The 26,051-nt window shown below is 38.3% G+C and overlaps 4 protein-coding genes across 5 annotated transcripts; 2 read left to right on the forward strand and 2 right to left on the reverse strand.

Annotated features, from left to right (window-relative positions):
* Positions 1-1,167: 1,167 nt before the first annotated feature.
* On the reverse strand, positions 1,168-3,014 carry LOC111798671 (purine permease 3-like). Its single transcript, XM_023681963.1, has 2 exons — positions 2,267-3,014; positions 1,168-1,617 (listed from the first exon to the last, which is right to left on the reverse strand). The coding sequence occupies exons 1-2, from the start codon at positions 2,969-2,971 to the stop codon at positions 1,264-1,266; spliced, it is 1,059 nt and encodes a 352-aa protein (XP_023537731.1). The 5' UTR covers positions 2,972-3,014; the 3' UTR covers positions 1,168-1,263.
* A 3,845-nt stretch (positions 3,015-6,859) lies between these two features.
* On the forward strand, positions 6,860-10,259 carry LOC111798822 (protein DETOXIFICATION 27-like). Its single transcript, XM_023682157.1, has 8 exons — positions 6,860-7,332; positions 7,419-7,960; positions 8,057-8,143; positions 8,215-8,271; positions 8,356-8,594; positions 8,674-8,792; positions 8,881-8,970; positions 9,964-10,259. Exons 1-8 carry the CDS (start codon positions 7,054-7,056, stop codon positions 10,033-10,035), a joined length of 1,485 nt encoding a protein of 494 aa, XP_023537925.1. The 5' UTR covers positions 6,860-7,053; the 3' UTR covers positions 10,036-10,259.
* An 869-nt stretch (positions 10,260-11,128) lies between these two features.
* LOC111799075 (RING-H2 finger protein ATL34-like) lies at positions 11,129-12,776 on the reverse strand. Its single transcript, XM_023682472.1, has one exon. It carries the CDS (start codon positions 12,741-12,743, stop codon positions 11,499-11,501), a length of 1,245 nt encoding a protein of 414 aa, XP_023538240.1. The 5' UTR covers positions 12,744-12,776; the 3' UTR covers positions 11,129-11,498.
* Positions 12,777-21,967: 9,191 nt separating this feature from the next.
* LOC111798082 (transcription factor bHLH96-like) lies at positions 21,968-23,690 on the forward strand. Of its 2 annotated transcripts, none has more exons than XM_023681040.1 (4): positions 21,968-22,206; positions 22,279-22,780; positions 22,959-23,330; positions 23,408-23,690. In XM_023681040.1, exons 2-4 carry the CDS (start codon positions 22,340-22,342, stop codon positions 23,501-23,503), a joined length of 909 nt encoding a protein of 302 aa, XP_023536808.1. In that variant the 5' UTR covers positions 21,968-22,206; positions 22,279-22,339; the 3' UTR covers positions 23,504-23,690. The 2 variants fall into 2 exon arrangements, with proteins under 2 accessions (XP_023536808.1, XP_023536809.1); XM_023681041.1 differs by having other exon boundaries at positions 21,976-22,234; positions 22,297-22,780; positions 22,962-23,330.
* The last annotated feature ends 2,361 nt before the right edge of the window (positions 23,691-26,051 follow it).

Raw genomic sequence — 26,051 nt, forward strand, 5'->3', positions numbered from 1 at the left:
TATCTAAACCTTCTAATAATGGCACTCCCGCTCCATAGGTAGGGGTAGAAAGATTTCACTATCATTGTCGTCATCATCATTTTAAGTTCAATACCATTTTAATATAAATATCTGATCTTTTAATTTTTTTTAGTCAAAAGTTAATTAATTAATATATGTGATATGAACTACGACCAAGGAATTTTTATACCTCAAGGTCCAATTACAAGGACGAGAGCCAAGAAGCTACAACAAACCTTATACAGTTATATTCAAGCTATGGTGAGCTCATCAAAGAAAATTCTAGAAAACGCTGGAGACCTCCCTTATATGTTGTGCAAAGTTGAGCTTCAAGAAAGAGATGAATTAAATGCACTTTAAGTTGCATTTAAGGAACTCCGCTGAATTTATGAAACTAGTCAAGGATGAGTCAATAAGCACATTTTATTAATTGCATTATTTAATTATAGTTTAACTATTTGTTTGTCATAATTAAGCTAGTTTTAAATATAGGAGTTAAGGTAACCCAGATATATTCCACCATTAACCAGCCATTTTAATATGAGGGTTATTGGTATTTTTCATTTACTAGCCCATTTAATTTGAGAGTTATGTATCACGTTAAGGTTGTAAAGGCCCTTTTTTTCTTTGATTAGACATCAAATTTTGGAATTAAGAATAGAATTTCTATTTTAGCTTGGTTGAGAGCTAAACTTTCTTTGCAAATTCTTTCTTGTGTTTAGAACTTGCATGTAGAGTCATTCAAGTGGTATTGATCAAACTTCTTGTGGAGTGATTCGAATCACGATTTTAGAAACGAGTTTTCTTTACTCTTGATCTTGATCTTGATCATCAAGGTAATCCATTCCATACTTTCCCTTGAGTTGATTTCCATATCAATATGTTTAAGTTGGCCGAAACTATACCGAAAAATATGCAAAAGAGATGATATTGACAACAAAAATAAAGAACCTACATGGACTACATGCATTTGTGTTTGGACTGGTGTAACACCAGTCCAAGCCCACCGATATTATGGGACGCTCTAATCCATCCCCTTTCGGGGCCAGCGTCCTTGTTGGCACACGGTCTACTGTCCACTCCAATTCAAGGCTCAGCCTACTCACCGATACATCACTTGGTGTTTGGCTACTAAAGAAAAAAAAAAAAAAAACAAAGTAATGCTCGTTTTGGTTCAACTTTTTAATGGACGACCAACATATTATTACTTTATATCGTCTTTACCAATTTACAACATAAAGCATAAAGTTACATACTAGGATGTCAAACACTTGAAATTTGAGTAGTTGTAGCTTCAGTCTTGTGGAGTTGCAGCTCAAGATTGTTGTTTTTATTGTTCTTAATATCACCATAGAAATATGACACAAAACCCCAAAGATTTAGAGCCAAAGAAACTCCCTTCTCCGCCTTAAACTTCTCCTTGAATATAATAACTCCTAGAATCTCAGTCACCGGCAATAGAACTGCGATTACTATGCCGGAAAACAGAGACGACGAGCTGAAAATAACTCCGATGGCTCCTAAGAAGAACCCTTGCCAAGCTATGGCACTGCATGCTAATACCACGTAGTATGTCGTCTCCCCTAGTCCAAATTCTGCCGCCTCTCTAGGAATCACCTGTTGTAATTAATAATCAAAACCCATCATTTAATTTCTCAAAACATTCCTTTTTTATTACTTTAATTGGACAATATCATCGTCTAACCATATCAATCATTCTAATATGATATCATGAAATTGTGAAAGGTGGAGTCTGTTAGAAATTACGACTCTACACAATGGTATGATATTGTCCACTTTAAATATAAGTTCTGATGACTTTGATCTGTGCTTCCCCTCACTTATAAACTCATGATTGAACGTGGGACTCACTCCCAATAATCCTCAACAATCCTCCCCTCGAACAAAGTACACTTAAGCCTCCCCTGAGGCTTATGGAGCTTTCGAATAGCCTCCTCTTAATCGAGGTTTGACCCGTTTCTCTGGAGCCATCAAACAAAGTACACCTTTTGTTCGACACGTCAGAGTCAAGAGTGACTCAAGTGTCGTACAAATGGTGTAATTTGTTCGAGCACTCTAGAAAAGGAGTCGAGCCTCGATTAAGGGGAGGCTCTTCGATGGCTCCATAAGTCTCTGACCGAGGATTTTTGGGAGGAAGTTCACCTTAACGGCTTTCTGTGTGAGCCGAAAACAAAATCACGAGAGCTTTAACAATTAATAATAAAAACCCATGATTTAATTTGAGAAAAGATTGGATTTTTAATACCTTAAAATCGTTGTTGGCCAACATCCCGACGGTGCAGACGACGGTGGCGAAGAAAGACAATACCAGCTGAATTTCCAGCACTAAGGTGTACGTAATTCGCTGTCGGGATTTTTTGTAAGTTAATTCCACAAGCGGCAGAACGAATCCGTACAACGCCGCCGCGGCTAACGTCATCAAGAATCCGGCGATGTACTGTTTGGGGGAAACTCCGGCGGGGCGGTCTCCACTCGTGTGCAATGCAAGTACCGCGCCTCCAATTGTTATTAAAACGACGGCGTTTATCGAATAAGATGTGAATTTCTGTTTCACTAGTAAGTAAGCGAAACCGGCTGTGAACGCCAGCTGGGTGGCGATAATCAATGCCGAAGTTGAAACCGGCAGCCGAGCCACGCCGAAAGCATACAAATAATCGTCGAAGCCGGTGATGATGCCGATGACGGCGGAGGCCAAAAACAGCCGCGGCTTCATGAAAATCAGCTTCGTTTTGTTGGCAGATTCCGATGACTCCAGGGCGGCGGAACGGCGGCGGTGTAAGTAACTAAATATCAACGGGATGAAAATCATCGGCCAGCCACCGGTTTCCAGCCAGCTGGAGAGCCACACGCGCTTCCCGCCGTGGACGAAATATAACCGCATAATCAACGGACCGCCGCAGTTGCCGACGGCCAACAAAAGGCAGTTGAAAATAAGAAGAGCCCTTTTCATGGCGGCGCTCTGTTTCTACTCTGCTTCATTGTTTTCGCCGTAATGACTTTGAGGGTCCGTTTTAAGGGAAGTAGAGAAGATAAAAAGTGGGGACAGAATGGTCATTAACCAACCAAGGTGGAAATATAATTCAATACCAAATTATTATTTTCTCCAATAATTAATTATTTGATTTTGACGGATAATTAAATTTGTTATATTTTCCGGCACCAAATATATATAAAACAAATTAATATTTTGTATTTTGTTTCTCATTTTTGGAAGGATTCATTTTGTGTGACAAAAACGAAATTTTCAAAAGTTTCAGCACGAATAAAGCGTGATCATGGATTGAGACATTTTTTAAACGCAACCCAATTGTTCAAGTTTGTAACTTTTCCAACCTAAATAATGAACTCAATCCATAGGTTCAGCGTCCTCACTGACACATCATCCCAGTATTGCTTTCGATACTATCTGTAACAATTTCAGCCCACCACTAATAGATATGGTTATCTTCAGACTTTTTTTTTTTTTTAAATTTAATATAAATCATTGATAAAACATAGTAGTGGGCATAATTTAGATCGCCATCACGAAAATAATGACCGGACGGCATAATAGCAGCTTTCCATTAATTTATGTCTTTAATTATTTTTTATATTTCTTAAAATTATTTTATTATTTTAGAACCAATGTGGGCCCAGCGTTGACAAAATAGAGTGGGTTTGAAACCCACCTTCTATTGTCCCATTCTCTTAGCTGTCAGCAGTTTGAAATTTACCCTTCATCCTCTTCATAATTATCTTCACCAATTTTCACTTTAATTATTTTTTAAATTATCAAAATTCTTCTTCCCAAGAACTATATTATAAAAATAAAAATAAAACATTTTCAACCTACGTGGGACCCGAAAGACACCATCACTGACTCCAGTAACAAGAAATTCGGTAAAAAAATATAATTACTTGCCAGTAAAAATCTTTCTGCCTTCACTTAAACTACACAGGAGATATATATTTAAATTTTATTAATTAAATATAATCTAAAAAAAGTTTAATTTTGGATTTAATTATGTAATTAAAAAATTTTAATATCCTATTTACATATAATTTTGTTGGAAAAAAGAAAGGATGTGTGTCACGCATGCGTGCCACGTGTACCGATAATTACTGATTTTGGGTAACAAATTTCCACTTCAAGAAATCTTTATTAATTTAAAAAAGAAGGATATTTTTATTACGTGGTTCCAATGAATAAATATTAATTTAAAATATATTTTTAAGTCACAATAAATTAAATTCTTTTTTTTTTAATAAAAAAATTGAAAATTTCCTAGTAGAAAAAGGCCACATTTATTCAAATATAATTTATTCTTACACTCCCTTTATATTTCCTTTTCCTAAAAAGGCAACTTCCTTTTTTTTTTTTTAATAAATATTTAATAATAAAGTAAATATAATAGTTTAGTCTCGAACTTTTTATATTCGTGACTTTATAAAGTTCGTATCTAATACCGACTTTGTGACACTGAAATAAAGAAATGATACATGAATGAACTGAGATCATATCCAAATGAGAGTAATTTTGAGAATAGAATGAGCTGACAAACTGCCTCTTTCATAGGAGACATATGAGCGAGACAACTTATTGGAATAACTCGTATTGGGATGTGAGAATCGTTTTCACTCTTACGAACCAAAGAGTAGGTAACTTAATCGTGTCGTAAGGGATGCTGCAGAATGTCAGGATTGTCGGGTGTCGAATATGGATTCCAAATCTTGATCTGAATCCTAGGTATGAGGCGTCTTAGTCGCATAATTTACAAGAAATACAATTGGGTTCCTTAAGAATCACTTTACAAAATGTTCTCGGTTACCGACCACCCTTTCAAAAGTCATCCAAACATTATTCTTCTTCCTACTTATATAATCTTATTCTGCTTTCTTTTAAGATTATCGTAAAAATAGATGATCGAACCATTCGCTTTTAAAATAGTAACAATCGTATATTTCACTTAAATTTGATAATCCAACACTATCGCAGTAAAAAATAGTAACCATCTCTGCCTCAACTTGGTCCGCCCTAGCCATGGTAACCAACACGACCACTTGAGCTTTTGACACATGAAGTAGCTTTTCTAGTGCCCATGTGGTTGGTTGGGCACGGGTGCAACTGAGTATTCGAGTTTAGATTCACTTCCATGTCAACCCTCTTTTGAACTTTTGTTGTATTTGGATTGTAGACACTGACACCGTGAATTTATTGCTCAAAATCTTTTATAACACTCCAAGTTCATTGCTAGCAGATATCTTTTTTTCTTTGGATTTTCTTTTCGGACTTTTACTCAAAGTTTTAAAACGTGTCTACGAAGGAAAGATTTCCACACTCTTATAAACATGTTTCGTTCTCCTTTCCAATCGATGTGGGATCTCATATCTTCGTATTTAAGCGTTCCGATACTTACATATAAGGAATATTGATTCCTGACATTCACACCTAGGAGCCATAATATCTCCAATATGCATACAACAAATATCGATCTCTGACCTTTGTACCATAGCGTCTCGATACTAGTTATATATCGTAATGAATATCTTCTCGTGACTTTTGTACTTGAGACCTCTCGATACCTTCACTTTACTTTCGTTAAAAATAATACCAACCATCAACCATTTATACCCGAGGTCCTTATATTTAACTCACTTCCATTTATCACAATGCAAGTCTTGTACTATTTATTCATAAAACCCTCGCAAATTCCTTACGTAAAAACTCAATGCTAATAAGAACACGTAAACAATTTCGAAAAGAAACTTACCAAAAGATTCGAACCAACACAAAGCAGACACTTAAAAGGATTCAAAAGGTACTGAAATGTGTTGGAACTTTAACGACCAAAATTAAGTGCTAATCGACGCTGGAAGGAGTTCGATTTCACCCCCACTTGAACTTTACCGACCATGGGTAATCCAATTTGAGAGTATTCACGTAATGAACTAATTAAAGAGAATATCATAAATATATAAACTTTATTAAAAATAGATAATATTAGACTCGTGTAAAGGCCATAATTAATATTAATTAAAAATTATAATAAACTATGTAACCTAATTATTCTGCATATATTAAAAGCCCACGTGTCACTCTAGTCACATGTTTTGATTTAATTTTTGTATGTTATAACTCTATTCGACATACAAAAGGCGACTTTTTGCTTACTTGTAAGTGAGCTGTCATGCCAGATAAACGAGTAAATTCTCCACGTAACCTCTAGAAAGTAAACAATAATTTCTTTATTAATTATTTAATATCATAATAATATGAGCAATCAATTTTTAATATTTTTTTTAAAGGTAGAAAACATTAGTGACAGATATTAAAATAATAATAAAAAATAACAAAACACCCTTTATCAGGGGCAAGATACCATATCTGTTAGTGGTGGGCTTGGACCATTATACACAGTTTGGAAGGTCCGTGGAGGGAAAGCAAGATTTTGCAGCAGTGGTGGCTGCCCATCCTTGGCCATGGCTCATTAATGCTTTCCCATTTTGTCTGCACAAACAAACTAATTGAGCCAACCGTACCAACTCAATCGGTTCGAATTTAAAATGCTATCTATTAGGGAGAGATTTTTACACACCATGATGTTTGATTTCTCTCTATTAACGAGAATTATATTCCGCATCTCGACCTCACTCATACTATCGTACTGTCGATTCCGATAAGTGCATAGGCCGGAGGTCCTGTAAAGGTAGACAAAATATGTCGGCAATCAGTTGTGTTTTGGTTCCTTAAACTTTGTAAACGTGGAGCCTGCAGTGATATTCTAAATCTCTAGGTGTGGATTGCTCCGTTCGTCTAAGTTGACCACCATCAACTTTCTTATCAAAAAGTTCATCTTTTTATAATCAACTTGTTCATTCCATTTTGAACTCTCCAACAATTAAACATCATATTTTATAAAGATAATCATTTGTTATGAAATGAAGAACACCACCCAATTGTTGCGTGGGAGATGAGCTGCCGACTCATTATAAATTCAATGGATCTTCCTCTGTTTTCAAACCCACTCTCTGTTTTTCCTCTGTTTCTTACAAATGGGTGCTGTTGTTAGAGCCGATCGCGACGGTCCCAATCAGCCCCTCCTCTCGACCAAACACAACATAACAGCGAATCGAAGCGAGGATTTCGTATCCAAATTTTGGGTCGAAACCCAGAAGCTATGGCTAATCGTTGGCCCTTCCATATTCAGTCGTGTCGCGAGCTTCTCCATGAACATCATCACCCAAGCTTTCGCTGGTCATTTGGGTGATGTCGAACTTGCTTCCATTTCTATCGCCAACACTGTAATTGTCGGATTCAATTTCGGCCTTCTGGTAAGTCATTCGATTTTGAATCAATACTCTGTTTCATCGCCAAATTTGATCGATCCCCTGTTTCTTTCCTCTGTTTTGAACTTCAGTTGGGAATGGCAAGTGCGCTAGAGACGCTGTGTGGGCAAGCATTTGGAGCAAGACGATACCACATGTTGGGTATCTATTTGCAGCGTTCATGGATCGTTTTAACCCTCTGTTGTTTCTTCTTACTCCCTGTATACTTCTACGCCACACCCCTTCTGAAACTGCTAGGCCAAGCCGACGATGTAGCCGAGCAATCAGGGGCTGTGGTGCTTTGGTTAATACCCCTTCATTTCAGCTTCGCGTTTCAGTTTCCATTACAGAGGTTTTTGCAATGCCAACTCAAAACCCAAGTGATCGCTTGGGTTTCTTTAGCTGGATTATTAGTTAATATCGTTGCTAGTTGGGTTTTGATTTATGTTCTTGAGCTTGGTGTAATTGGCGCCGCCATAGCTCTGGATATTTCTTGGTGGGTTTTGGTTTTGGGATTGTATATCTACACTGTCGGTGGTTGGTGTTCTTCAACTTGGACTGGCTTCTCCGTTCAAGCCTTTCAAGGGCTCTGGGATTTCACTAAACTCTCCGCAGCTGCTGGCCTCATGCTATGGTAACCCCTACTCTGTTTTGCTCTGTTTTGCTCTGTTTTACTATGTTCTGTTCATTTACACGTTATATTAACTTCATTTCTTATGGGTATTTGCAGCTCGGAGAATTGGTATTACAGGATACTCGTCTTGATGACAGGGAATTTAAAGAATGCGACAGTAGCCGTCGATGCATTGTCCATATGGTATACAAATCTCTTTGAAAACCCAAAAAAACTTAGTTTTTTTTACTGAATTTTGTGTCAAATTCGTGCAGCATGAGCATCAATGGATGGGAGATGATGATTCCTTTAGCATTCTTCGCCGGCGTTGGGTATAATCTTTCTCTCCTGTCATACTTAATTTCCATAACAAGAGATGAAAAGTTCTAAAAGTTCGAAACGTATGAAATAAACAGAGTACGGGTGGCGAACGAGCTGGGAGCTGGCAATGGGAAAGGAGCCAAATTTGCGACAATTGTCGCAGTGGCACAGTCGACAGTGATTGGAGTAGTGATATGCGTTGTTATAATGATTCTTCACGACAAAATTGCTTTAATTTTCACGACCAGCAGCAGCGTGGTGGAAGCTGTGGGCACACTATCAAGCTTGCTAGCTATCACCATTCTGTTGAACAGCATCCAGCCAGTTCTTTCAGGTTAGGCCGACACCATAAAAGACATCATAATTGTGTTTGAATGAACGAAATAAATGGTGTTGTTTGTTGATGAACGCAGGCGTAGCGGTTGGATCAGGCTGGCAGTCTTGGGTTGCGTATATAAATATTGGCTGCTATTATGTCATAGGGCTCCCTCTTGGGTTCATCATGGAATGGGTTTTACACTCTGGTGTATTGGTAAGGGTTACTCTTTTAATGTTTAAGATGTTCTTGAATGATTCTATATTTTGATTGAAAATTTGAACTTTTTTTTGTGTGTTTGAAGGGTATTTGGGGTGGAATGATCTTCGGAGGCACGGCTGTTCAAACGATTATATTAGTGATTATCACCGTGAGGACGAATTGGGATCGAGAGGTAAATCTCGAACATTCAACTTTCATTTTGATTATCCAATTGAGTTATTGAATTGGTTGATGTGAGATATCATATTAGTGGGAAAGGAGAAGGAAGCATTCTTTATATGGGTCTATGTGTTTTAAGATCGTGAGGCTGATGGTGATATGTAACGGGCTAAAGTAATATATTTGCCAGTGGTGGGTTTGGGCTGTTACAGATGGTATTAAGAGCTAGACATCGGGCGGTGTGTCAGCGAGGACGTTGGCCCCAAGGGGGTGGATTGTGAGATCTCATGTGTTGGAGAAGGAAACAAAGTATTCCTAGGTGTGGAGACCTCTCATTAGTAGACAAGATCTGCCTAGCGGTGGTTTGGGTTGCTGTTACAAATGGTATCAGAGCCAGACACCGGGTAGTGTGCCAGTGAAGACGTTGGCCTCTAAAGGGATGGATTGTGAGATCTCACATCGGTTGGAGAGAAGAACAAAGCATCCCTTGTAAGGGTGTGGAAACCTCTCTTTAGCATATGCATTTTAAAATCGTGAGGCTGGTGGGCCAAAACAAATAATATCTACTAACGGTAGATTTGGGCTGTTACAAATTGTATCAGAGCCAGACATCGAGCAGTGTGCTAGCGAGAACACTGGGCTTTTAAATGGGTGGATTGTGAGATCTCACTTCAGTTAGAGAAGGGAACAAAACCTTTGTTATGAGGGTGTTGAAACCTTTCCCCAGCAGACCCCGGAGAGGGGACAAAACATTCCTGGTGTGGAAACCTCTTCATAGAAGACACGGTTGCCCCTAGGGGGTGGATTGTGAGATCTCACATCGGTTAGAGAGGAAAACAAAGCATTCATTATAAGGACGTGGAACCTCTCCTACTAGGCGCATCTTAAAACCGTGAGGCTGGTGGCAATACGTAACGAGCTAAAACGGACAATATCTACTAACTGTGAGCTTAAACTATTGCATTTAATTGATTCTAACATAGTTGTTTATTAACCTTAATTTCAGGCGGAGAAAGCACAAGAACATGTGGAAGAGTGGTCGAGTCCTCAACAAAACGACAAGCCTCTTCTTGCCTAAAGTTTGTCTATTTTTTTGTTTTTTTTACGATCGAAATGATTTATGTTGTTGGTTTTTTAAAAGCTGTCCATTGATGGTATGTTCTTTCAATTATGGTGGCTACCTAAAATGATTCAAAAGTTAGGTAACATGTGATACAAAAAATGTGTCAAATGTGACGATGGGAGGGGAAGAACAAGGACCAAAATGCTGTTGGCAATGAGATTCCTTGTTTGTTTTGGTTACCTTGCTGTCTCTTTAACCTTCTTTCTATCACCGACATCTAATTATTATCCGTTTCAAACCTCTCCTTAACTTTCCCTTAAAACGTCTTTATTCGTTTAATAGAGTTGAGTCATGATGCAATGTTAAAATTTCTAGAGAATAAGCTGTTATCAATCTCACAACCCGACATGACGATCAGTTAATATTTTTTTATAAAGTATCGAAACATTATTGAACTTGTAAGATCTCACATCGACCGGAGAGAAGAGCAAAGCATTCTTTATAAGAGTGTGAAAATCTCTCCTTAATGAACGCGTTTTAAAAACCTTACGAGGAAGTGCATAAGAGAAAGCTCAAATAGAACAATATTTGCTAGCGGTGGGTTTGGGCTGTTACAAATGGTATCAGAGCATACACTAGGAAATGTGCCATACACGACACTGGGCCTAGAAGAGGGGTGGATTGTAAAATCTCATATTGGTTGGAGAGGGTAGGGTGTGAAAACCTCTCCCTAGCATACACGTTTTAAAAACCTTGAGAAAGCTCAAATAGGCAATATTTGCCCGTAGTGGGTTTGGACGGTTACAAATCGTATTAGAGCAGACATTGGGAGATGTGCCAGCGAGGATGCTGGCCTCAAAAGGGGTGGATTGTAAGATCCTACGTCGGTTGGAGAGAATAAGGTGTAGAATTCGCGTTTTAAAAACCTTAGAGAGGAAGCTGGAAAGAGAAAGCTCAAATAAGCAAAATATTTGCCCGCAGTGGGTTTGAACGGTTACATAAGAGCAGACATTGGGAGATGTGCCCGAGATGCTGGGCCTCAAAAGAGGTGAATTGTGAGATTCCACGTCGATTAGAGAGGATAGGGTGTAGAAACTTCTCCCTAGCATACACATTTTTAAAAAAGGTCAGTCGGAGGTACAACTCACGAACGGATTACAATTGGAATTTAAAAATGTTCCAAATCGGCCCAATTTCAATACTAATTAACCCAAATTAACATCTAAACTAATATTAACTCAACCATAATTTACATCTAAACTATTCTATTTATATAATAATAATAAAAATAATAAAAAAAGCGAAGCCTTCCTCTATACATGTGTTTGTGACATGCGCCAATCAAATGGGAGGGGATCATCAATGACAGCCAACGAACTTTGACCGTTTCCTCCTTTTTCCCCAATAAAAAATTGACTTTTTTTTTTCTTCACAAAACAAGACCAAGTAAACACAAAGGCCCAACTCGGCCCAATTCTTCAGCCGCCTACGTTGTCGTTGACTTTGACTTCCCCGTCGACATCACCCGGCAACCTGGAGAACGGCCGTCCACTGCCATCTCCGTTGACAATCACATCCTTTCTCGAGCCCTCCCTTCCAAGCAATGGCGTCGCCGGTAACAATGTCCGCCGCCACTCCACCCACCCACTTCTACTCCGATTCCCCAAAAACCCATTCTTCCCCACCTCACTCCGGTACCCCTGTCTCGAACTCTGCTCCCTCGGCAACGCCACGCAGCTCCTCGCCCGATTCAAATTCCAATTCAACACCTCACTTCTTACCTCCTCCGGCAATCTCAGCGTAAACCTCTCGTAATCCTCCCCTCTTCCGATCAGCGAGTGCCCCGTCGAATGCGACCGTGGGAACAGCCCGCTCAATCGCCATCCCGTCGATCGCGACCGAATTGGACCGTTCTGATTCAATCCCTCATTTGGGTTTATCAAACTCACTTCCTGCCCTTGATTCCCCTCCGGAATTCGAACAATTACCTGACCACTTTCCGATCCGGTCACCGGTCCGCTCCGGTCAATTCCCAAATCGGAATTGAGCAACGCAGCAAAGGATACATCGCCGGGTTTTGGGACAAGGCTAGCGCGGCAAACAGGGCAGGTCGAGTGAGACACCAACCACGCGTCGATACAATCGGCGTGGAAGACATGGCTGCATTTCGGCAACAATCGGAGTGTTGCATCATCTTCGAATTCGGACAAACAAACGGCGCATTCCAACGACCCATTTCCGATTTTAAGCCCTTTCACGTTGGCGTATAGAAAAGTGGGGAAAGTAGCTATAACATCGGCGTTAAGGCCACGCGCAGCCGTTCTGGATCGGGTGTTGGTGGCAGTTTGGGCGGTTGAGAGGAGGAGGCGGCCGCCGAAGTGTTGGTCGGTGCACTGACGGGTGTAGACAGAGAGAACGGCGATGACGATGAAGAAGCAAACGAGAACAATCAAAACGATGGCCATTCGTTTGCTGATGGTCTGTTTAAAAGGGTATAAATCAGGGGGACTGGGGACGGTGGGTTGGCCGGATTGGGCGGCGGCGAGGGAGGAGACGTCGGCGAGTAGGATAAAATAGAAGAGAAAGGCGGCGGCGACATGATTGAGGGCGGGAGAGAGCATATCTGGATAAGGTAACAAAAACAGAGGAAGAAATGAATTTGTGAAACAGAGGGAGGAAATGGTGGCTGAAGAGAGACGGAAGTGGGTTTGACTGACAGACATGAGATGGTCTGAGATACCCAATTCTTGCTAAGTCAAGTCAATGGCGGCATCTATAAGAGGGAACAACTACAATTATATATATATATATATGTGTGATTAGGAAGGAGGTACATGAATGAATAGATATCACATTTGGTTGAGAGTGATTTGTAACGACTCAAGCTTACTGGGAGTAGATCTTGTTCTCTTTGGATTTTCCCTTGAGAGGAGCTTTAAAACTCGTTTGCTAGGGAGAGGTTTTCACACCCTTATCAAAGGTGATTTGCTCTCTTTCCCAACCGATGTAGGATATCACAATTCATCCCCTTCAGGGCTCAACGTCCTCGTTGACACTAGTTTCTTTCTCCAATTAATGTGGGACCCACACAAAATCCACCCCCTTCGGGGACCAGCATCCTTACTGGCACACCATCTTGTGTCTACCTCCCTTCGGGAACCACCTTCTCGCTGGCACATCACATAGTGTCTGGCTCTGATATCATTTGTAACGGCTGAAGCCCAAAAATGACAAGTGGGCTTGAGTTTTGTGATGCATGTGAGTGAAGGAAAAATATACTGAAAATATTTGAATTGATCTGTGGTGATAGTCATATTCTTAAAAAGGCGAGAAGTAAATAACGTAACTCTCGAGTATATCTTAATGGCCACGAAACCAAAATTCTAAGTGTTTTTTTTAATTGGATTGGCTTGAAAATTCAAGGCATGTGTTTGAAATTTTATTAAGGAAATGGAGAATGATATCCTTACGCATTTAATTAAATTAATGTTTCCAATCATTTTTTCAAAAAAATAATGTATACAATTTTATTATTCCAATAAACTAATAAATTCATTGAAATTGACTATGTCATGCATTTAAATTCAATTACCTAATATATTATAGATTTATTTTAAAGGTCTCGGGTTTAAATTCAAAAAATAAAAATAAAAACAATATTAAATTTATAAAAATAAAATAAACAATTTCAAAAAAATTAATTGTAAATAACTTGAACGCTAACTAACTCAAAAATTAAATTAAAAAAACCGAACACTGACTTGAACGTAAGAACTGGTTTGGTCAGGATTTAGGTAATTAGTTAAAAACGGTTTTTTTTTTTAAAATAATATTTAATATTGATTAAAATAAATAATTAAATAAAGAAAAGAAGTTGAAAACAAATTTTCAAATCATATATCGTTATTAATTATTGGTTTTTAAGTAAAAAATAAGATTATTTTGACCAAAGAAATGGTTGGAAATTAATTTAATTCATTTCTTGGACTTTATGTTATGATGTGTATAGTTGTATATTATATGATTGGCGTTATTAATATTTAATAAATGGTCATTTTCATAGTCTTCATATATATTAAATAATTTACATAATTGCTGTAATGGGCTTGGGCCGGGTATTGTCTCCACCCCAACTCTTCTCATGGCCCAATCCAAAGGAACAATTTGGGCCTACTAGCTCCTTTCAAACTTGGGCTTGGGCCGGTTTCACATTTATAATTAAATAAAATAAAATTATAGAAATAAATAAATGAATAAAAATGTAAAAAAGGTGGGGTAAAAAAAAAAGAGAGAGTAAAAGAGACGACAAGGAAGGATTCAAGGGCGGAGGAGGGAGGATGGCGGTGGCGTGGCGGGTAGTTGGGCTTAGGCCTGGTACATGCTGGCGTAGGCGTTGGTGCTGCCTCACCACGTGGACCCCTTGACAACACGTGTACGGCTGCTACCTCCAACTTGTCTCCTGTCTAATCCAATCACGCCCCTCTCCGGAATCCCAATCACCCACAAAATATTTACACACACACATATATATATATATATAACCATTATACATTTACCCTAAATTTGTAGAAGATCTAACAAGTAAAAATCATTAACTTTGTTACCCATGTTCTCGCTTGAGCAACGGTACATCGTCCGTAGGAGTTTAGGGTTAGGGTTTAGGGTTTAGGGCAATTGCATCCTCTCGAGATATTTATAAGCGATTGTGCGGCACTCACTCTTAACTCTGAGTGAGTCAACCAACTCGAAATCGCGTCATCTACGACTTGACAACGTATGTTTAAACCTCTGATCCAGTTTAGGGTTTAGGGTAATTGCATCCTCTCGAGATATTTATAAGTGATTGTGCGGCACTCACTCTTAGCTCTGAGTGAGTCAACCAACTCGAAATCGCGTCATCTACGACTTGACAACGTATGTTTAAACCTCTGATCCAGTTTAGGGTTTAGGGTAATTGCATCCTCTCGAGATATTTATAAGTGATTGTGCGGCACTCACTCTTAGCTCTGAGTGAGTCAGCCAACTCGAAATTGCATCATCTACGATCTGACAACGTATGCTTAAGCCTCTGATCTTGTTTAGGGTTTAGGGTTTAGGGTTTAGGGCAATTGCATCCTCTCGAGATATTTATAAGCGATTGTGTGACACTCATTCTTAGCTCTGAGTGAGTCATCCAACTTGAAATTGCGTCATTACGACCTGACAACGTATGTGTAAGCCTCTGATCCCGTTCAAGAAGAAAATTAAAAAAAAAAAAAAAAAAAGGCAGGGAGATTTTCGAAAGAGGGTTTGAAAGAAATATTATAAACTCGAGAAAAACAACACAACAACTTATTAACGACTTAAATAACATATAACTCTGGATATGAAGAATTGATGATTAGTCGCACCCATATAGTACATTTTGAGTCATTTCAGGTCTATAAAAAAATGAACTATATCACGAAAGTGATAAAAGGAAAGTAGTAAAGGTATACAATGCAAGGGGCTTGGCATACAACGAACATGCGTTCATAAGCAACACGTCTTGGACAAACATGACCGTGACACTTTACAAGAGTTCGATCACAGTCTCCTACTACGGTGTTCTCTCGAACCCTAAACAGCAATTAAAAAAAAAAAAAAATAGTTTCCACGTCAATGGGAAGGCAGAAGAAAGCACATGAGGGAACCCGAAAAGAAAAAGAAAAGAAAGAGATTCGGAGTGTCCTGCGCTGCGGTGATAGCACAATCTGGGAGATAAGGGAATAATATATATGGCTTTGTACCTTCCTCTCATCTCAATTTTTTAACCTTTCCATTTTGTTGGGAATTCCAATTTTTATTTCCTTCTATTTTTAAACCCTAAACCCACTATTTCCCATGCACATTAAACTAATCACCAACACCCGCCCGCCCCGGTCCGGTTTGGTGGCCAGGTTAGCATCCCTCGTAGCCTCTATATTCAATCAAGCGTTCTACGATCCAAACTTGCCAAACCCATACAAAGAAATTAGAGATCGAACGTTTTCTAGAGGAGATACAGTTAGATTGCACCCACTTAATAAAACTCTAAATCTGTGGGCGACTCGGTTTTAATATATATTCGTATGTATTTTTGTATTTATTAATATAATTGAGAATAAATCAAAAAGAAAAAAAAAAAAAAAAAAAGAGAATCTTTTGATGAATATTTAAAGGTGAGGGTAGGGTTGTGTTTATAAAAGGACTAGTTTCAACTTTTATGAGCTTTGAATACTCATATTTATGATTAAAATTATGGGTTTCATCGGGATTAAAACTAAGGACAATGACAGCTCCACTAAGCTAAGCTTAATTAATTCATTAATTACTTAATCAAGGCTGTTTCATTAGTGATTAATTATTAAACAAATGTCGTTGTTCGTACAGTTTTAAGAGTGTGGAAACCGAGAGAAACTCATGGCACATGTACTCCGTCCCCTTGTCGCTCTTTCTATAATGCGTTTATTCAATTTTAATCATAGATTCTTGATTTGATTGCTCTATGTTAGATGACTAGTCAAGCTATGGGTGTGCTCGACTTAACAATGTCTCACGCTGTTTAGTCCGTGTTTGTTAGGAAGAGGTTTCATATCGATGTGGGATCTCACAATCCAAGTTCTTTCGGATCAATCACAGTCCATCACTAGCAGATATTGTCCATGCCCAGTGTCCTCACTTGCACACCGCCCCATCTCTGGCTCTGATGCCATTTGTAACAGCCTTAGGCCACCGTTATCAGATATTGTTCGTACTCAGTGTCCTCACTTGCACACCGCCTCGTCTCTAGCTCTAATGTCATTTATAACAGCCCCAGTCCATTGTTATAAGATATTATCCATGCCTAGTGTCATCGCTTGCACATCACCCAGTCTCTAGCTCTAATGTAATTTGTAACAGCCCTAGCCCACTGTTATCAGATATTATCCATGTCCAGTGTCCTCGTTTGCACACTACCCAGTCTCTAGCTCTGATGCCATTTGTAACAACCCCACCCCACCATTATCAGATATTGTCCATGTCCAGTGTCCTCGCTTGCATACCGCCCCGTGTCTAGTTCTGATAGCATTTATAACAGTCTCAGCCCCAGCCCCTGTTAATAAATATTGTCAACTTTGGATCATTACGTATCACCGTCAACTTCACGTTCAGATCTCACAAAAAATGATCGAGCCGTGTCTAACATCAAGTCATGTGTTATGTTGGAGCGAACATGACATGCGATCATACTAACACATGAATTGGTTGGATTACGAGTTGCATGTATCAATGTTTTAAATAACAAAATAGTTTTAAAAATGTTACTACATTTTAAAAAAAAAAACACATATTTATTTCATGCTTCAAAATTAGAATAATATTAACACCTAATTTCCACGTAGATCATTGAAAAATGAGATTACTTTGAATAAAAGGAAAATAAAAGACGAGTTTTCCCAGAATTTGAGGTCCCAATAACACGGTTTTAGGTAATTAAAATTTTAAATAATTATTATTATTTATTATTATTATTATTTAATTTTTTAAGCCGATTTCTACGTTGTTCCCACATGCACAAATTAGGGTTTCTGGTAACCGTATTTTACGCTCAAACCACATGCAATTCCATTATATATATATATATTTAAATTATTTATTTTCCCATTTATTTTTTAATTTTTTAATTTTTTAATTCCTTTAATTAATTTACAGTACCTACGTCTAAATTCCTAGACCAATTTAATTAATTTCATGTTGTTTAATTTCCTAATCGAACTCTAATTTGATCTCTAATCTTGACTCGATTAATATATTTATTTTCAATATTTATGTTATTAAGACAAGATATCGTTGCCACTAGTTCGATTTTTTTTATATACTTATCGATATAGCTCGATCGAATATTTTGTATTTTAAACGGAATTATTATTATGACCATTTTTGTACTCGGTAACGTGTCGTGTAAGCTATTATATTGAAAAATAATTATAATATCAGGAAAAAAAAATAGTAATAAGGATTCTATGGAGAAAATGAAGGGAAATAATGACGTGGCACATAGTATTTTTAATTAATGATTCCTATTATTTTATTTTTTTCAGAAAAAATACATTGGATTTTGCAGAAAATTCCAAGTAAGAAAATGATTTAATTGGAAAATATTAATTAACAAGTTGCAATTATGGTTCTGGAATCTTAAATAATAAGCTGTAAAATTAAATTTTTTATTTTATAAAATTATATTTAATTTACTTATTATAATATTAGATTCTATTTGGAATATATTCCATATCATAGTAAATTTCATATTGGGTCTTATAAAATCTTCTGAAGCATGGTCGGAATTTGCAAATATTAAATATAATAATAATAATAGTTTAAATAAATTCCAATTATAATTATGAATTGGTTTTTTTTATTATTAGTGTTATTTAGTATAAAGTTTAAAATAAAAGGATAACAAAAGAGTAGGTATAAAATATGATATAAATGTAACTCATAATATATGAGATCCCACGTTAGTAGGAGAGTAAAAGGAAACATTTTTTTATAAGGGTGTGAAAACTTCTCTTAGTAGACGACGGTAATACGTAACGGGTCAAAGTAGACAAGATCTGGACTGTTACGAGTGGTATTAGAGCCAGATACTGGGCGGTGTGCTAGTAAGGAAGTTGGTATCAGGGATAGGCACCGAGCAATGTGCTAGCGAGGACGCTATTCCCATATTGGTTGGAGAGGGGAACAAAACATGGTTTATAAGAGTGTGGAAACCTCTTTCTAGTAGACGACGATGATATGTAACAGGCCAAAGTAGATAATATCTGGGCTGATATAGTTGTTATCAAAGTCATGCATTGGGCAATGTGTCAACGAGGAATCTGGTATCGAAGATAGGCACCAAGTGGTGTGCCAGCAAGGACGCTGACTCACACCAGTTGGAGAGGGGAACAGACTATTCTCTATAAGGGTGTGGAAACCTCTTCCTAGTAGATGACAACGATACGTAACGAGCTAAAGTAGACAATATCTGGGTTATTATAGTTGGTATCAAAGTCATGCATCGAGCGGTGTGTCAGCAAGGAAGTTGGTATAAAAGATAAGCACTGAGCTGTGTGCCCGTAAAAACACTGGCTCACATAAATTGGAGAGGGTAACGAAACATTCTTTACAAGGGTGTGTAAACTTCTTCCTAGTAGATGACGACGATACGTAACAGGTTAAAGTAGACAATATCTGGACTGTTACAGTTGGTATCAGAGCCAAACACTGAGCGGTATAGAGACAAGCACCGAACGGTGTACCAACAAGGACGTTGGTCCCACATCAGTTGGAGAGGGGTTTAAACCATTCTTTATGAGGGTGTAGAAACCTCTCTGTAATAGATGCGTTTTAGAAACCTTGAAGCTGTAGACGATACATAATTAGCTAAAACGGACAATAACTATTATTAGTGAGCTCGTTTCGTGTAGAATGTATCACAAGAAGAATAATAATAAGAAAAAAAGAAAAAAGAAAGAGAAAAACACACAACACAAAGCAATAAGGAAATAGAGTAAGCATGGAAGACATTCCAAGGAACAAATGAAAAGACATAGGGGTGAGAATGTCGCATAGAAATGTGAGTTAATTTGGGTAATATTATAATGTTTTTGCATTAAAAAAAAAAAGAAAAAAACATTGGAACAGTAGAAAGAACAGGAGAAAGAACAGTAGGCAGTGTTGGAAAGGGTGTCGGAGACACATATAGTATATAGTGTGTTGAAGGTGGATGATTACAAGAGTGGGTGTTTGTAAGGTCACATGGATTCCTCTGCGCCCTATGTCCCGCTCCCCCCCTCTTCTTTCTCTTTCAATTAAAATACTGTTTTTTTTAGATCTTCTTCAGAATTTCTGGTAATTTTTCCAGCTTTTCGTCATCGGTTTTTTTTGCCCTTTGTCCGACCAAATTATTGTCAAATCAAACCAAATGTATCATTCCTTCTTCGTCCCTTCTCGGTTTACGTCTCTATACCTTTATAACAAATGTTTCGTTCTCCTTCCTAATCGAGAGTTTGGGGGACCCAGCGTCCTCACTGACACACTGCTCACTGTTCGGCTATGATTCCATTTATAACAACCAAAACCCACTGTTAGCATATATTGTCCACTTTGGCCCATGGTTTAGGTTTCTATATCTTTATAATAGATATTTCGTACTTCTCCTCAACCGAGAGTTTGGGGGACCCAGCGTCCACACTGACACACTGCTCGGTGTTTGGCTATGATACCATTTATAACAACCAAAGCCCACTGTTAGCTTATATTGTCCACTTTGACTCATTACGTATCGTCGATAGCCTCACGGTTTTAAATTGCATATGCTGGGGTGAGGTTTTTACACCCTCGTAAGAAAATGTTTCGTTCCCTTCTCAGTTTCCACGCACTTGTCAAAACGAGATTTCTACACCTTTATAAGAAATGCTTCGTTTCCCTCTTGGTTTTCACACACTTATAAGAAATGCTTCGTTCTCATCTCCAATCTAGAGCTTGAGATCCTGATGTCCTTGTTAGCACACTGTTTGGTGTCTGGCTCGATACCATTTATAACAACCAAAACCCACTGTTAGTAGATATTGTCCACTTTAGCCTGTTACGTATCATCATCAGCTTCACAGTTTTAAATAGCATATGCTAAGGAGAGGTTTCCACACTCTTATAAGAAATGTTTCGTTCATATCTCCAACTGATCTAAGATCTCACAAATTCTAGCTGTCCTCCGATCACTTTATCTATTTTTTACTAAAATTAAATTAAATTAAAAGAACAAGTAGACAAAACATGCTTTATTCACTTAAAATGTTTTATGGCCATTAATCAAATGTATGAAAATAATAAAGATATGATTTAACTAATTTAGCTTCAATAATACTCTCTCATTCAATGAACTTGAAATATCAAATTTTATTTATATATTTTTTATGCTTGATTATGATTTGTGTGCTACATTTCAATTTTTATGAGTAAATTAAGGAGGAGGCTAAATATAAAATTTTGTTCCTATTTAATTGTCCTATCAATTCAATAAAAATGTGTTTGATTGAGACCTTTAAACCTTTGAACCCTTTTCTTTATAATAAGTATGTTAATGGGTAACTTTGGTTTTGGAGGGCGACCGAGTAGGAACAAAAAACGTGGTTTTTGTGAGATAGGAGAGCTTGTGGGTCACGAGATATTCAAACTTTTGACCTCTTTTCTTTATAGTAGATATGTTAACAAGTAGATTTGGACTCAAAGGACGATTGAATGGGAATGAAAAATGTACCCTTTGTGAAGCAGGAGAGTGTGTGGGTCACGAGATATTCAAGCTTATGACCTCTTTTCTTTATAACAGATATGCTAACGAGTAGCTTTGAACCTAAAGGGCGATCGAGTGAGAACGAAAAATGTGGCATTTGTGAAGCAGGAGAGCTTGTGGGTCACGAGATATTCAAACTTTTGATCATCTTTTCTTGATAACAAATATACTAACAAGTAGCTTTGGACCCAGAGGACAACCGAGTGGGAACGAAAAATGTGGCCTTTGTGAAGCAAGAGAACTTGTGGGTCACCAGATATTCAAACTTCTGACCTCTTTTCTTTACAATAGATATGTTAACGAGTAGATTTGGACTCAGATGACGACTGTATGGGAACGAAAAATGTACTTTTTATGAAGTATGAGAGTTTGTGGGTCACGAGATATTCAAACGTCTTATCTTTTTTCTTTACAATAAATATGTTAATGAGTAGCCTTAGACCCGAAGGGCAACCGAGTGAGAACGAAAAATGTGACCTTTGTGAGACGGGAGAGCTTATAGGGTGACGTTTTTATTTTGTTGTAGAATTTAATTAATACTTGACGTCCACCAACTTGAGTAATCTAAAGTTTCATTTAAAGGTCTTCTTCATCTTCCCCTTTTAATTAACAAACAAATCCCCAAACCCCAACAGAGTATCTATTTCTAGCAACACCAGATTCCTCTCTCTCTCTCTCTCTCTCTCTGTTTCTCTCTCCTCCTCTGTTTCGCTGCTGCTGCGAGTACTGATCTACAATGGCATCTCACGTGCACCTTGTTCTCTTGCAATGGCTTCTTTGAACTCATTTTCTTTTAAAAGCCCCTTTCCTTCAGGTGCTTGTAGCCATACATCAAAGCCTAACCTTCGTTGTTAGGTCTTCTGGGTTTCAAGGAAACAGAGCAACCCCATCTCTCTGTTTCTCTCTGTTTTTCCGATCGCCGGAAAAAACAGAGTGATCGTNAGGAAACAGAGCAACCCCATCTCTCTGTTTTTCCGATCGCCGGAAAAAACAGAGTGATCGTTGATGATGGCATTGGAAACGGTGGTTTACCCACAAAATAGAGATACATTTACTTATGTTTGCAGAGATTTCTGTTCTTACGGCGGCGCTTGGCCTGGCTACGACTATGGCTTCCAATTAGAACAAGAAAAATCCTTTCTCGAAAACCCCCAAAAACTCCCCACTAATTGGGAGCCTTCACCGGAGGAATGTTCGATCAATCAGCCGCTTTCGGTAGGAGCTCTCTATCCGCCGATGGAAGTTGAACAGTCGCCACCGTCTCCACCGTCCCCACCGCCGACGACCGGGAGGAGAAAGCGACGGCGGACTCGAAACATGAAAAACAAGGAGGAAATTGAAAACCAGAGGATGACCCATATCGCCGTCGAGCGCAACCGCCGGAAACAAATGAATGAATATCTCGCCGTCCTCCGATCACTAATGCCGTGTTCTTACGTTCAAAGGGTCAGTCACCTTTCTTTTTCATGACAATGACAAAAGTTACCGTCCAAAAACAGAGCATGATGATTTCATTTTTTAGTGGAAACTATTGAATTACTTCAATTTCACGACAGAACACAAGAACATGTTTAATAATTGAGTTGTCGTGTACTTTTCAAGGCTAATTATTTGAATATTATAGCAGGGAGACCAAGCCTCCATTATTGGTGGCGCCATTAATTTCGTCAAGGAATTAGAACAGCAATTACAGTTTATCAAAGCCCATAAGGAACCGGCGGCTTCATCCCCTTTCGCCGACTTCTTTTCCTTCCCACAGTTCTCAACTCCGGCGACGAACTCGACCCATGACTCAGCCAGTTCCAACACCCAATGGGCCGCCGGAGATATCGAAGTCACCATGGTGGATACCCATGCCAACCTCAAAATCCTGTCCAAGAAACGCCCGAGACAGCTCCTCAAAATGGTGGCAGGGTTTCAAAGCTTGAGATTCTCTGTTCTTCATCTCAACGTCACCACTTTGGATCAAATGGTTCTTTACTCTGTAAGCATCAAGGTAACAAAAACACAAACTTTTCAACATGGGTTTTCCTTTTTTGGATCAAAACTTGATTTTTATACGAACTTTATCAGATTGAGGAAGGATGCGAGTTGAATACAGTGGATGAAATCGCTGCAGCTGTGAATCAAATCCTGCTCTCCATTCAAGAGGAATCTGCTTTCAGCTGACACTTTGATCGATTCAATCTGTGTTGTTTGGAATGTATTTTGTTTGTTCAGAATGTCTTCGATTTCCATATGGTGTCCAACAATTTTCCATGCAAATGAAGCACATAGCGTTGGATGCTTTTGATCTGTAAAATTTAATATCATGAATTTGGTTCAATATAAAGATGGCAACTTGATTTAATAATAATGTTTATGATTTGTTCCAAGTTTTGATTACTCATATCTATGAAAACATGATCGTACAGATCGATTAAGTGTTTGAAAGATTTGATTTGATAATTGAAATGTGTGAGAGATGAAGAGGAAGAGGAACTAGCCGACAAGATTGCAACATGGAAGCAATAATTGTTATTGTTCTAAAGGTTTGACTGTCTTCCTTGGACTCCACAGCCAAACAAAGCTCCTTTGTTGGGCTCCACTCTACATATTTATATATTACACCAATTCAATCTCTCCCAAATCAACCATCTTTTTTTGGTCGGAGATTAGAACGAATCATTCTTTATAAGTGTGTGAAAATCTCTATCTCATAGACGTGTATTAAAATCGTGAAGCTGACGGCAATACGTAAGGGACAAAAACAGACAATATTTGATAGTGGTGGGCTTGACCTGTTACAAATTGTATTAGAGCCAGACACCGAGCGGTGTGTCAGCGAAGATGTTGATCCCCTAAAAGGGTGGATTGTGAGGGCTCATATCGGTGGGAGACGCTGAGTGGTGTGCTAGCGAGAGCGTTAAGTCCACAAGGGAGTGGATTGTGAGATCCCACATCAGTGGAAGACATTGAGCGGTGTGCCAGCGAGGACGTTAAGCTCCCAATGAGGTGGATTGTTATATCCCACATCCGCGAGAGAGAAGAACGAAACATTCCGTATAAGGGTGTGAAATCTCTCCCTAATAGACGCATTTTAAAACCGTGAGACTGACGGCGATATGTAATGAGTCAAAGTAGACAATATCTACTAGCAGTGGACTTGAGTTGTTACAAATGATATCAGAGCTAGGCTGTTACAAATGGCATCAGAACCGTGCTATTGTCTTCTTCCTACTAGATGCGTTTTAAAATCGTGAGACTGACGATGATACGTAACGGGTTAAAGTAGACAATATCATTCTCCCTACCAGATGCGTGTAGACGGGGTTGTTATGGGATTTTATCATAAAATAGAGGTAAAAGAATTGAGTAGAAAAGTAGATAGAAATGGATAGGTTTGTGTGGGAAATGATGAGATTTGAAGTTGGTAGAATATTGTTCATCATTGAATGATTCTGATAGCCATAATTCTGGGTTTGAAACAATTATGACACTCATGTGCCCACAATCGGATCTTCATCTTTTACACATCTCTTTTACTTTCTCCTCCTCTTCCAACACCTTCATTCCTGTTTCTCCATACTATTTTTACTTAAAACACGACTCTTTTTTCGTTCCCGATAAAGAATTTGATCCATAACCCGATTAGATGGGGGCGTTTTTGTTGATTCAATTAGTGTGAGATGGGAAACGAAACATTCTTTATAAGGGTGTGTATGCCAGTGAGGATGTTGAACCCTGAAAGGAATGGACACTAGATGGTGTGCTAGCGAGGACGTTGAATCTCGAAGATGAATGGATTGTGAAATCCGACCTCGAGACATGGAGCGAAGGGCCGTGTTGGGTTGCAGAGAAATGGGGGAAAAAGTTATGAGTTTAAAATTCTTGCAATGAAATGATGAGGAGATGAAGAGACAGAAAAAACATGATTATGAGTTTGAAGAACAAAAAAGATGGTAAGAGGAGGGGCCCAATCTCATATGTGAATATTCATAAATATTCCTTCCAACCTCATCATTTTCTTTACAAAATCTAACAAATTAAACCCTAAATCATTTCATCTCTCATTTTGTCTTTCCGCTCGAACACGTATTAATCACTCGAATATGAATATATTCAAATTACAAGGTTTGTAGTTAGAAATCTCGATGCCAGATGCCATATCGATTAGAGAGAGAAACGAATCATTCCTTATAAAAGTGTGAAAATCTCTCTCTAATAGACGCGCTTTAAAACTGTAAGGTCAATGACGATATGTAACACGTCAGTGAGCTTGGATGTTAGAAATGGTATCAGAGACAGACATCAGGTGGTATGTCAGCAAGGGCGCTGGACCTCTAAGAGGGTGGACTATGAGATCACACATCGGTTGGAGAGGTGAACGAAGCATTCCTTACAAAGGTGAAGCTCACGAGGATATGTAATAGGCTAATACGGACAATATTTGCCTGTTGAACCTCCTTCCAAATGGTATATACAAAAGTTTTAGTTGGGCTGGAATTTTGTGGGCTTTGCGGCCCAAATGAAAACTAAACTGGGCTTTGATAATGGGCCTTTGAATAGCTCAAAAATTGATATAAATTAAGCCCAAATGAAAATAATTATTTTTTTTCTTTTTAAGAATGTAATTTGATTGCTGATGAAGCACATTTTTGTAATTTTGCATAAATTAAGAATACAATTACGTAATGACAATCGAAGGAATCTTTTTTATTTAAATAAATAAATAAAA

This window comes from Cucurbita pepo, chromosome LG07 (assembly GCF_002806865.2).
Source record: "Cucurbita pepo subsp. pepo cultivar mu-cu-16 chromosome LG07, ASM280686v2, whole genome shotgun sequence".
In the NCBI taxonomy this organism is placed as follows: Eukaryota; Viridiplantae; Streptophyta; class Magnoliopsida; order Cucurbitales; family Cucurbitaceae; genus Cucurbita; species Cucurbita pepo.